Source organism: Salvia splendens, chromosome 8 (assembly GCF_004379255.2).
Source record: "Salvia splendens isolate huo1 chromosome 8, SspV2, whole genome shotgun sequence".
NCBI lineage: Eukaryota > Viridiplantae > Streptophyta > Magnoliopsida > Lamiales > Lamiaceae > Salvia > Salvia splendens.
In genome coordinates this window covers 10,747,267-10,761,032 of record NC_056039.1, presented here as the reverse complement: position 1 = coordinate 10,761,032, position 13,766 = coordinate 10,747,267, and the positions used below count along the sequence as shown (strand labels likewise).

Sequence of the window (13,766 nt, the reverse complement as noted above, 5' to 3'; positions counted from 1 at the left end):
TAGTGAAACCTATAGGGCGGCTTATAGGGCGCCCCACTGCAGGTGGAATGGTAGGAGGATAAAATGATGATGTGGCGGTGCATAGGGCGTCCTATAGGGCGCCCCATTGCTAATGCTCTTACTAAGTGCTCTAAAGTAATTAGGGATGTCAATGCAGCCCGCAACCTGTGGACCGGGCTGAATAGCCCGCCAAATTTATAGGGTTAAGGTTGAAAATTTCTAACCCGATAAAATTACAATCCGATTAACCCACAACCCGTTAGGGCCAGACCCGAAAACCCGATAAAATTTCTATTGTTCTATTTATTTGACTCCTAATTTGATACTTTCATGGATTATTTTTAAAATATAGATAACTAAAAAAAATAATTTTCAATTTCATATTAAATATACAAATTATATATTAAACTTTTATTAATATGATAATAAATAAATACATTAGAAGCTTCTAATTCATTAAAAATATTTAAATTTCTAAAACATGTTTTAAAACATGCTTTAAAATATTTAAATTTATGTTTTATTTTGTACAAATCTCAAATATTAGTATTTGATCATGTTCGTGTTTAAGTTTGAGTATATATCTCAAATAAAATGATGATAATTATTTAAGTATATTTCAGCCACTCATCCATAATATTTTCAAAATGTCAACTGCAAGTAGATTATGTCAACTCGAGGGTATTATCGTCAATAGCATGCACATCAAATGTCAACAACTTATACATGACATTATATGTGTGTAGTTGACATGACTTGTATATGTAGTTGACATTATATGTGTGTAGTTGACATGAATTGTATATGTAGATGCCAAGAAAATTTTTTTTAAAAAATTATAAAAAAATTAAAAAATTTTTAAAAGGTATTTATTGAATAAAATGTACCATAAAATTACCATTCTGCCATTTCATAATTAATTAGTCTAAAAATATTTTCCATGTGGCAAATTCTGGACCACTCATTTAATAAAAATGAGTGGCTGATAATGCATCTCAATTCTCAATTAGGCTAAGAAATCCCAATTGATCACAACACTAATGGACATTGTATATATGTAGTTGACATGGACTGTACATACAGTTGACATTACATGTTTGTAGTTGATATAAATTTTATATGTAGTTGACATGGATTATATATATAGTTGACATTGTTTTCGTACTCAACAATAAACATTTTCATGTCAACAACTTATATAATTTATGTCAAAAACAATATTTTAGGCAATATCACAAACACCTTATCTACACAACGCACAAATTCCAGCAACACAATCGAATTAAAAACTACATCCATATATTTCACAAATTAATCGTGATTGTTGGACGTCAAATAAATCGCCTTCTCAAATTCATCTACATATTTCACAAATTCATCTACAAGTTCAAAGCGGGACCCACAAACCTAAAACCGAGAAGAAATAGGAGAGATTTCGATTTGAATCAGAGACAAAATCGTGTTAATGCTGAGGAATCGTTGAAATCTGAAAGAAATTCTCAATTAGGCTAAAAAATCTCATTGATCACAACCCCTAATTTGTATGACAATTGTTTTGAATCACTTAAATAAGATATTACAACTATATTCTACTATATTACTCTAATTATTACTAGCAATTTCTTTATTTTGTATTATCATAATTATAAATTATTTGAGATATATACTTATAATGTCAAGTATAAGTCGTTGACATTTGATTTGCATGCTATTGACGATAATACCCTCGAGTTGATCAAATATTAGTATTTGATCATGTTTGTGTTTAAGTTGAAGTATATATCTCAAATTTATCATAATTAAATATTTTATATTTTATAAATATAGCTAATTTCGCCATTATTTATTGGATTAATTGCATATTAATTTTATTGGTATCAACCCGATTAACCCGCTGGGCTAGCCCAAAACCCGACCTTTTAGGGTTAGGGTTGAACTTTCATAACCCGCAACCCGAGTAGGGTTGGCCCCAAACCCGGTGGGCTTGCCCGATTGACATCCCTAAAAGTAATAACTCTCTTCCCTATTGTAAGTAGGGATGTCAATGCAGTCTGCAACATGTGGACTGACCCGAATAGCCCGCCAAATTTATAGGGTCAAGGTCGAAAATGTTTAGCCCGATAAAATCACAATCTGATTAGCCCACACCCGACTAACCCGCAACCTGTTAGGGCCAAACCCGAAAACTCGATGGACTGGCTTGAAAACCCGATAAAATTTCTATTGTAGTATTTGTTTGACTCGCAATTCAACACTTCATTGATTATTTTTATAATATAGATAATTAAAAAATAACTTTCAATTTTATATTAAATAAACAAATTATATACTCCCTCTGTCCCATTAAAAATGAAACATTTTTTTTATATTATCCCATTAAAAATGAAACTTTTCTTAAAATAGAAATAACTTTATCTCTACGTTTCCCTCTTTCTTAGTTTATTCTTTAACTCACAAAATAACATTACATAAAAACTCATGCCGAAAAGCAAATGTTTCATATTTATTGAGACAAGGGGAGTATTAAATTTTTATTAATATAATAACAGATAAATAAATTAGAAACTTCATATTCACTACAAAAATATTTTAAATTTCTAAAACATATTTTAAATTTTCTCAAAATATGTTACTGTATTATTTTGCACAAATCTCAAAGTATTTGATCATCTTCATGTCTAAGTTTAAATATATATCTCAAATTTTTCATAATTAAATGTTGAGGGAACATCTTTTTAAATCCACGAACTTTGGCAAAGTATCATTTTAGGTCTGTGAACTTTGAAAATATCATTTTAGGTCCGTCAACTACAAGTTAATATCATTTGAGATGTTTTGAACTTTTTCAGGATGAAAATGCCTTTAACGCCTTCAATGGGCACTTTGGACGATTCTTTCGTCACTCATCTTGCGTCAAAGACCTAGAGTCCAACAATTTTTTTTACTACTATTTAATTCAATTACCATCCAAATTGAATTTAAATATAATTAAAAATTACCGTAAAAAATGTGTTAATTTTTCAATTATTAGATGACCAATTATTTAGGGATAGTGAATTGAGACTTGATACTTTATTTTATTTTTTCAATGTAAACAACATTTTAACAACTTACTATAGGTGATTTGTGAATTATATTTAGTTTATTTGTTTTGAAATTAGATAGCTATTAATTTGGATTGTCATTCGAGGTATTATTTGTATGAGTTTCAGAATAGAGATCAATTAACATCCAAATTGAATTTAAATATAGAAATTTGCAATTAAAAATTGTTGGACTCTAGGTCTCTGACTCAAGATGAGTGGCGAAAGAATTGTCCAAATTGACCTTTGAAGGTCTTAAGGGTATTTTCGTCCGGAAAAAAGTTCAAAATACCTCAAATGATATTAAATTGTAGTTGACGGACCTAAAATGATATTTTCAAAGTTCACGGACCTAAAATGATACTTTGGCAAAGTTCGTGGACCTAAAAAGATGTTCCCTCTTAAATGTTTTACATTTTATAAATACAACTAATTTTCATTATTATTTATTGGACTGATCGCACGATTTATTGCTAGCAACCTGATTAACCCGCTGGACTAGCCCAAAACCCGAGCTTTTAGGGTTAGGGTTGAACTTTTATAACCCGAAAAGAAACACAATCCAACTAGTCCGCACTCAATTGACCCACAACTCGAATAGGGTTGGCCCGAAACCCGCTGGGCAGCCCGATTGACATCCCTAATTATAAGTGCTCTAAAGTTTACAAGATTTACAAGAGATAGAAAGAACTTGAATTAAATCGAAATTAATCATTTTTAGCAGGCTAGTATCACCTAAAATTGACCATTTGCATCCAAATTATATAAAATGATGCTATCAGTAAAAAAAATCCCTCGCAGTTGGTTTACTGACTAACCAACTTTCTACAAAACAATCGCAATAACCTATTTTATTGTGTTTTCTCCTCTCTTTGTCTCATAAAATTCATTTTTGTACTTCTATTTTTAAGTAACTCATTTCATACTTCTATTTTAGGTAACTCATTTCTTTCTAACGAGGGAAGCCATATTGTGTACTAAGAATAATCTAATTATTTTTTCTTTCTATCTCTTTTATTTTATCAATTATAGATTAAAATTTTTACAATTAAAAGTTTTCTATTTTTTTAAATAAAAAATTCCATGATCCTTCTATGGTGGCATAGTGACTTGACGTGTCTCGCCAATAAATTTTTGACAAATGAAAATAAATATTACCCACGTGCCACCTCAATTATACACATATTTTATAAATAACGGACAACAAAAGGCGCCCACTTGCTCATTTTATGAGCAATCATATTAAACTCTTTGACGATAGTACTATTTGAATATTTTTGGGTAAAACTTAGGGCACCCGCAATGGGGCGCCCGATGGCGTCCATCGTCCTCGGGCGCGGACGATGCCCACATTGTGGGTGCCCGCCATCGTCCATGCCCTACGTCCGCGCCCTACGTCGCGGACGATGGCCTATCATCTGCGACGTAGGGCGCCCCATTGCGGGATCAGTGGACGATGGCACGCGTTTTTATGGCTATTTAAACCTCGTTTCTCATTCACTTGTTCGTACGAACATCTCACCGCTCTCATTTCGCTCATCTCTCACATTTCTACCTCTCTCAAATACCAAAATGAACCACGACGATGACGCCACTAGTTCTAGCTCCTCGGAGTCGGGTAGTTCGACCCCGGCCACCTCGGAAGCCTTAGATGCAGCCGTTGAAGAGGCCATGGCGGAATGCTTAGCCCAAATGCAGCGCGAGGAGGCTGCGGCGGCGGAGGAGCAGATCCACAGGCCTATTTGACGTCGGAGGTCTGTCCGACACGACCACACGGCAGCGCACAAACGTCTGGTTGCAGACTATTTTGTCGATCAACCGCGGTGGGGACAGACTGTTTTCCGCCATCGGTTTAGAATGTCGCGTTACCTTTTTCTCATCATTGTCCGGATGTTGTCATCACGTGATGAATACTTCACATATCGGGAAGACGACGTCGGCAGACCCGGCCTTACACCGTTGCAAAAGTGCACGGCTGCACTCCGTCAGTTGGCCTACGGCACCACGACGGATATTTTCGACGAGTACCTCCACGTCGGGGAGACAACAGGACGGGAGTGCCTGAAGAGATTTTGTAGGGGAGTTGTGAAGGCCTACGGCGCCACATATTTGCACAAGCCGACTGCCGCTGATTGCCAGGGCCTGTGAAGATGCATGAAACGGCGCACGGCTTTCCTGGGATGCTAGGGAGCATCGAATGTATGCACTGGCAGTGGAAGAATTGTCCGACGGCGTGGAGAGGTCAATTCACTAGTGGATACAAGGGCAGCCACCCGACGATGATCCTCGAAGCCGTCGCTGACCATCGGCTCTGGATCTGGCATGCTTACTTCGGCGTAGCCGGGTCGAACAACGACATTAACGTCCTAAACTCATCCACCCTCTTCACCGAGCAATGCAATGGCAACGGCCTGGCCATCGAGTTCTTTGCCAACAGGCGCCAATACCACATGGAGTACTACTTGGCCGATGGCATATACCCACGGTGGCCTGTTTTTGTGAAGACGATCAGCTGCCCAATTGATGAGAAGAGGGTTTTATTTGCGCAAAACCAGGAGTCAGCGCGGAAGGATGTCGAGCGGGCATTTGGTGTGCTCCAAGCACGGTGGGCAATTGTGAAAGGGTCGGCTCGTCTCTGGTTCAAGGAAGTCATCGCCGATGTCATGTATGCGTGCATAATCATGCACAACATGATAGTCAAGCATGAGGGTGAGAGCATCACCGACTGGAACGATGATGACGGTGCATCTAGCTCGTCCAGCACGGCGACTGAGCCCCCTGCTAGAGGATTACCGTCGGGCTTCAATGAAGTTCTAGCTAGACAGGCCTCAATGCGCAACCAACATGACCTTGTTCAGCTCATGAACGACATGATTGAAGAAGTGTGGGCCCGTAACCGCCGTCGCTGAGTTTGCGTATTTTTCTAATTCGTATTGGAATGTATTAATTTCTATAAATGAAATGAAGTTTTTTCCCAATTTTTGTAGTTATTTAAATATTCAAATAAAATGAAAATGCATAGGGGGGGCGCCATAGGGCGCCACATTGCAGGTGGGGTAGGAGGATAAAACTGATGACGTGGAGCGCCATAGGGCTCCCCATTGCAAATGGCCTTATATGCATATTTGAAAATTTTAAACAAATAAAAATTATGACTATAACTTATATTTTGTTAGCATAATAAATTATAATCTGTAATTTTATTTTCTTTTTATTAGCTTATAAAAATTCAAGATCTTAAAACAATGAAAATAGAAAATCAAAAATGAAATATTCTTATATTATTTCAAATAAATTCAAGATCTTAAAACAATGAAAATAGAAAATCAAAAATGAAATATCTGTATATTATTTCAAATAAAAGTATAATGAGAGAAATGTTGTATATGGCACGCCAATATGACTATTCTTTTTATATGTATAATATTATTATATTATGAGATCAATGCACATATATAAATATTGTAGTAGTAAATGGAATGCCGATAATTATATATGGCGATTTTCATATTTAATAATATTAGGAGGCTTTCCATAAATTAGTAAATGGACGTCTCTTGTTCCGTCAGTTTATATAATGTAGGTGTACAATTGATGTGGCATGTGAATATATTTATTTCCATTTATCAAAATTTTTTTGACGAGACACACCACACCATTATGTCACTATGATATGGAAGGATCATGAAATTTTTTATTAAACGAAATTGTTGTGGTAAAAGATTTAGGTCATCTGCAACGCAGTCTTTTATCCGTCCCTTACCCATCTCTTAAATTACTATTCTTGGGCCCCACTGTACTTTTTACTTCATCTCTTAACTAAAGGACAAAACTTGCAACCCTCTATCTCTTAAATTACTATTCATTATTTTCATTTTTTATTTTTATTTCCAACAAATTCAATTAATAAAAGCACATTTCATTAAATAAAATAAATTTACAACATAAAATTCTTAAAAAAAATAAAAAAATATAATTAAAAATCCTAAAAAATGAAAAATACATAATTTAATTTATTCCGATCACTCTCACTAAATTCAAAATCTTTAAAGCTCAAAGAAGCAGAAGAACGGCGATGATGTGCGTCTACCGATTGCCAAATTTTAACCAAATGTGTTCAATTAGATCATCTTGGAATTGGGCGTGGGCGGTAGAGTCACGTGTCCTTGCTCGAATAGACAACCGTTCTTGTATAGATGGATGCACTCCACAGCGAGGCGGACTACTTGCGGTAGAGCTTCCGGGGGCTTCAGGGTCGAACCAGTTTCTCGCCTCAGGTCCTTCGTCTTGGACAATCATGTTGTGCAAGATTATGCACGTATACATGATGTTGACCATACTCTCCATAAACCACGTACGAGTCGGGACTTTGATAATGTTGAAGCGCGCTTGGAGAACCCCGAACGCCCTCTCCACATCCTTGAGAGCAGCCTCCTGCTTCTGCGCAAAAAGAGCCTGCTTTGCGTTCACAAGCCTGCTGCACGTCTTCACGAAGGTTGGCCACTTCGGGTAGATATCGTCGGCAAGATAGTACCCCATTTTATACCGTCGGTTGTTAGCGATGAAGTTGATGGCCGGCGCTTTATCATCCAAAACTTCGGCGAAGAGGTCGGATTGATGGAGCACGTTTACGTCGTTGTTCGATCCGGGGACCCCGTAGTACGCATGCCAGATCCATAGCCGGTAGTCGGCAACGGCCTCGAGTATAACGGTGGGGTGGGTGCCTTTGTGGCTGCTCGTGTACGACCCCATCCATGCCACAAGGCAATTCTTCCATTGCCAATGCATGCAATCGACGCTGCCAAGCATCCCGAGAAATCTGTGCACTTCTTCGTGAAGGTGGAGCAGAAACTGACAATCTGTCGTGCTTGGCTTCTGGAGAAATTCGTAGGTGAAGGCTGCCCGGACGCCTTTGCAGAATTGGATCAAGCACATTCTCCCAATGCTTTCTCCAATGTGGAGGTATTCGTCGAACATAGCCGCCGTTTGTCCAGTCGCAAGCTGACGAATTGCTGCAGTACATTTCTGCAGCGTCGTATGGCTGGGACGGCCGACGGCGTCGAACCTTTCTTGGAAGAACTCTTCCCGGGCTGCCAATGTATTTGCAATGTGGAGAAATAACGATTTCCGCATGCGGAAACAGCGACGGAAGTATGTATCTCCCCAAACCGAGTTATCGCAGAAGTAGTCGCGTACTAGCCTTACCCCAGCTTCCTCCCGGTTACGATGGATGTAAGTCCGGGAGCGTCTTTGGGGCGGCGTGGCTTCCTCCGCCTCCCGGCGTCGATCTTCTTCAAGTGATTCTTCCATTATTCGACGCATTTGCTCATATGGATCCATTAGATCGATTAACTTTGGGGGAAGAATAAAAGAGTTGATATGAGATGAAAATTGGAGTGGAAATAGAGATGATTTGAGAAGAATAGATGTGTGTTTGTGTATAAAATGAGGATGAAATAGGAGTATTTATAGAGTAAAAAAATAAAAAATAAAAAAATGGAAAAACGGTCGAAAAACGGTAATATTACCGTTTTCGAATTTTAAATTTTTATTATTAAATAAATCATTTTTAAAAAATGATTTATTGCGTCAGCATGACGAAACCTACTCGCGGGCCGGCGATTGGGAGTCACGCATCGCGCCTGAGGGCGCCCCATCGCGCGCGCGCGTGGCGAGACAACTCGCGGGCTGGGGACAAGACGAGACGCTGCAACGCGTCCTGCGCCCATCTCATCACGGAGGGACGGGATTCGAGCCACCCGCGTAACGCGTTGCGGGTGGCCTTAGTACTAATAATAGAACGATAACTACTCCTATAACTTAAGAAAGTCAATTTGTCATTTCCTGTCAACTCATGTTTGGGTAAGTGTGTTTTACAATAAAGAATTCCACTAGCTTAGATAGAGCCCACAAAAAAGGTCAATGTTAAGAAGAGAGAGAGAGTGTGTGTGTAGTGGGGTAAATGTAATCAATTGAGGTATGTTTAGCGATTCACAACTGTAGTAAATGTACGTTCGTTGTGGAAGGTCATCTTTAAATTTGTTTGCAGAAACGGAGAGAGAGAGAGAGAGAGAGAGAGAGAGAGATGTGATTGTTTCAACACAGGTTTTGAAGATTTTATAGCCCATAGCAGCTACCTCAGGTGTCAAGAACAGGAGGTAGGGGGCTTCTTCGTTCGATTCGCGATAAGCTTCAAAATTCTCAGTTGTATCTGCACATCTCTAGGTAATTTATTGTCGATTTTGATTACTCCGTTTATGAGGTTTTTGTAAAATTGGATGTTGGAAAGTTAGATCTTGAACGCATCATTTTACAATTTCATTTTCATCTTCTCTGAGCTAATTCTTGAAGAAATGCTGAGTTTAGGGTTTCATGATCTGCCCCAATATTTGTCCATTTCGTTTGATTAAACTCAAATATCTATCCGTGCTGTTTGAATGTTTGCTTAAAGCAAATGCTCTTGCCCATTCCCTCCTTAAGTTGGGGGATTTAAATGGTTTTTTTTTTTTAAAGCAAAGGTTTATTCTTGAGGAAGCTTTTTTCTTGCTTTGATTCCTTTTTCCTTTTGAAATTAGGTTTGAATTGGTTTTCCTTTATCTGGGTTCAGTGAGTAGAAGGCTTCACCAATAAAGAGGGAAAAAGCTTCATTTTGTTTTCCCTGGCTCTATTGAATTCTCTCTACCTACTTCAGTTTAAATTTCTTGAATTCTGAGAGCAATCAAAGGGGAAGAAAGCAGGATTTAATGCATCTCTCTCTATGGAAACCACTCTCTCATTGTGCTGCACTACTATTGGATAGAAAGAGCAGAAAAAGAGATGGTTCTGAGCATTCAAATGAGGAAATTCAGGCTAATCCTTCAATTCTGAGGAAATTGCAAGAACACAAATTGAGGGAGGCTCTTGAAGAAGCTTCTGAAGATGGTTCCCTTGTTAAGTCCCAAGACATTGATGCTGAGTTATTGGCCAATCAAGATGAGGGGTTAGGCCGTTCGCGGTCACTGGCACGGCTCAATGCCCAGAAGGAGTTCCTCAGAGCCACTGCTCTTGCAGCCGAGCGCACATTCGAGTCTGAGGACTCGATTCCTCAGCTCACTGAGGCCTTCTCCAAGTTCCTGACGATGTATCCAAATTACAAGTCGACAGAGAGGATTGAGCAGCTGAGGCAGGATGAGTACTCGCATCTCTTGGGGGTTGGTTCAAAGGTATGCCTTGATTACTGTGGATTCGGATTGTTTTCATTGCTGCAAAGTGTGCATTATTGGGAATCATCAACGTTTAGTTTGTCTGAGATCACAGCTAATTTAAGTAATCATGCTTTGTATGGGGGAGCTGAGATTGGGACGGTAGAGTATGATATCAAGACTAGAATTATGGATTATTTGAACATCCCTGAGAATGAATACGGCCTTGTTTTCACTGTGAGCCGCGGCTCAGCCTTCAAGTTGCTTGCTGAGTCGTATCCGTTTCACACTAACAAAAGATTGTTGACCATGTTTGATCACGAGAGTCAATCTGTGAACTGGATGGCTCAGAGTGCTAGAGAGAAAGGCGCCAAGGTTCAAAGCGCGTGGTTTAGATGGCCTACTCTCAAGCTCTGTTCGACTGACTTGAGGAAGCAGATTTCGAACAAAAAGAAGAGGAAGAAAGATTCAGCAACCGGTCTTTTCGTGTTCCCTGTTCAGTCGAGAGTCACTGGTTCCAAGTACTCATATCAGTGGATGGCTCTTGCCCAACAGAACAACTGGCATGTCTTGCTCGATGCTGGAGCTTTGGGCCCGAAAGACATGGATTCTCTTGGATTATCTTTGTTCCGGCCAGACTTCATCATCACGTCGTTCTACAGAGTGTTCGGTTATGATCCAACTGGTTTTGGATGCCTTCTGATCAAGAAATCTGTGATGAGTAGTCTACAAAATCAATCGGGTCATGCTGGGTCGGGTATAGTCAAAATAAGCCCCGTCTTTCCTCTCTACTTGAGTGATTCTATGGATAATATCCCTGGATTTGGGTTTGATGGGGATGAAGAAGTGAGTGGGACTGGTGAAGTGAATTCTGAAAACCGTCCCGAATCTCAGATGCCGGCCTTTTCTGGTGCTTACACTTCTGCTCAGGTGAGGGACGTATTCGAGACAGAGATGGAGCATGATAATGGCTCTGACCGAGACGGGGCAAGCACCATATTTGAAGAAACTGAAAGTATTTCTGTCGGGGAGATGATGAAAAGTCCAATCTTCAGTGAAGATGAATCATCTGATAACTCACTTTGGATTGATTTGGGTCAGAGTCCAATAGGATCGGATGCTGCAGCTCCTTCAAACAAACATATGGCATCCTCACCCCTACCGCCGGCGTGGTTTAGCCGGAAGAACAATAAACTCGCTTCTCCGAATGCCTCAAAGTTATCAAGCTGCGGAATGTACGACAATGAGTTGAACCCGGGTCATCATGAGGTGCTGTCATTTGACGCTGCTGTTCGAACAGTTTCTCAAGAACTAGACCATTTTAAGGAGATACCTGAAGAAGAGCCATTCTCGGAGGGATATCCAGCTTCACGGGAATATAGGACTCCGAATAATCAGCAATTCCAAGAGATTGAAGATGAAGTCGATATCAACAATTCAACTAGTTCGGCGATTGTGGGCTCCAATCGCCTGACAATTCAGAATGGCTGTGCTTCTGAGATATGCCTCGAGAAAGAAAGTGCCATACGACGAGAGACAGAGGGAGAATTCAGATTGCTGGAAAGGCGAGAAAAGAGTAGAATTGCCGGAGGCAGGTTTTTCGGGATAGAGGAGAGTGAGGCAGCTGGAAATAAAGGGAGAAGGGTATCATTTAGCACAGAAGACAACAACAGTGCTCATATCGGTCAGGCTCCGGAACCGGGAGAAATGTCTCCCAATAGTATAGACAATGATGACTATTTGAGCAATGGGGAGTATGACGAGCAAGAATCAGAAAGGGGTGAACCCGAGATAATCTGCAAGCATCTGGATCATATAAATATGTTGGGCCTGAACAAGACCACCTCCCGGCTCCGTTTCTTGATCAATTGGCTTGTGACCTCTCTGCTGCAACTAAGGTTGCCTAGTTCGGGTAGGCAAGACAGTGTGCCGCTTGTTCACATATACGGGCCAAAGATTAAATATGAAAGAGGCGCTTCAGTGGCTTTCAATGTGAGGGACAGAACTAGGGGTCTGATCAGCCCGGAGGTTGTACAAAAGCTGGGTGAATCGCACGGTATCTATCTTGGTGTCGGAATACTGAGTCACATACGTATCATAGAAGGGTCGAAGCAGCGTGGACCTGTGAGTGTTGATGATACCACCCTTTGGAAGCCGATGGCTAATGGGGGAAAAAGTGGGTTCATCAGAGTAGAAGTTGTGACTGCTTCACTTGCATTTCTGAGTAATTTTGATGATGTATATAAGTTGTGGGCTTTTGTGGCTAAATTTATTGATCCAAACTTCGTGAAAGAGGGCGTGTTGCCATCTGTTGCTAAAGAGGCTGAAGAATGAGATGGTAAACCATTACTGCTGCTCTCTGCATTTCTTGATTGTTGTTTTTTGTCCTGCTGGTTTGGCTTCTTGTAGAGTATGATTTTCGAATGTTTAGTATGAACTGAAGCAGATACACATTAGCATTACACTCCACTGTTCAGAATGAATTCTCACTAATTGGATTTGCAAATTGCAACAATCTATTTTATATAAAAAAAATTTGATGGATGCCAAGCTTGAGAGAAATGGTCTGATATTAACAAAATTACTTTATCTAGTCTTCCAAAAAGATGTCGACTTAAAAAAGATTAAGAATTTCGGTCTACTTGTTGTCAGACGCCTTCAGAGACGAAAGAGTTGTAGTTAGTCTCTGTTGTGGAGACACCCAGTTTTCTATTTGGGAGATTTTGAGTTTCGAATATGGAATACTAGGAATTTGAGGTCTCAATTTATTGTTTTTTCTATAACTTCAAATGAATGAATAAAAGGATAATCAATTTATGTAATTTAATGTCAATAAAAATATTTAAAATATTAGATTTCAACTAAATATTTGAAACAGAAAATTAATACTAATATAGACTAAATGAAAACGATGTTAGCTAATGGTGCTCAGCATGTAACATAACATTTCTTTCTCTAAGTATAATATGGCTGGAAAATTGTGTTGGTTGGGTCGTTATCGGGTCAACTTAATAACCCAATAAGGTCTAAATAAAATCTAAACTGTTAAAGAAACAATTAGCCCGAACGCGAACCTGACATGTTATCTTCAACCTAGCCCACTATAAGAATCGGTTTACGACACGATACATTTTGACTTTAACAAATACACGAATCTAGGGTTCTAGACCTTCCATTGATATATCTGTTTTTTATGCTCAAAGTTCTATTGCTTTTTGAAAATATTAGTTCTCATATTTCTAAGTCGTTCAAGAGAAATTAGAATTGGATAAAAATGGAAATCTCATAATTTTTTTACATATGTTCTTCTCTCGCAGCCTTTTCCTTTTCCTTTTCCTTTATGAGCATTATTCATTAAACATACACATGATTGAAGGATTTTTATGGATGTCGATGTTACTCATATTAGTCTGTCTACATGATATAGTACTATTACCTTTGTGACTTTTTCCGTATTTATAAACTTATTTGGAAAAATAAAATTTGAGTTCTTATAAATTTG

At 38.9% G+C, this 13,766-nt stretch overlaps 1 protein-coding gene across 2 annotated transcripts; it reads left to right on the top strand.

Moving 5' to 3' along the window:
• The first annotated feature begins 9,013 nt into the window (after positions 1 to 9,013).
• LOC121744799 lies at positions 9,014 to 12,814 on the top strand. Of its 2 annotated transcripts, none has more exons than XM_042138448.1 (2): positions 9,014 to 9,308; positions 9,691 to 12,814. In XM_042138448.1, exon 2 carries the CDS (start codon positions 9,827 to 9,829, stop codon positions 12,596 to 12,598), a length of 2,772 nt encoding a protein of 923 aa, XP_041994382.1. In that variant the 5' UTR covers positions 9,014 to 9,308; positions 9,691 to 9,826; the 3' UTR covers positions 12,599 to 12,814. The 2 variants fall into 2 exon arrangements, with proteins under 2 accessions (XP_041994382.1, XP_041994380.1); XM_042138446.1 differs by having other exon boundaries at positions 9,659 to 12,814.
• The last annotated feature ends 952 nt before the right edge of the window (positions 12,815 to 13,766 follow it).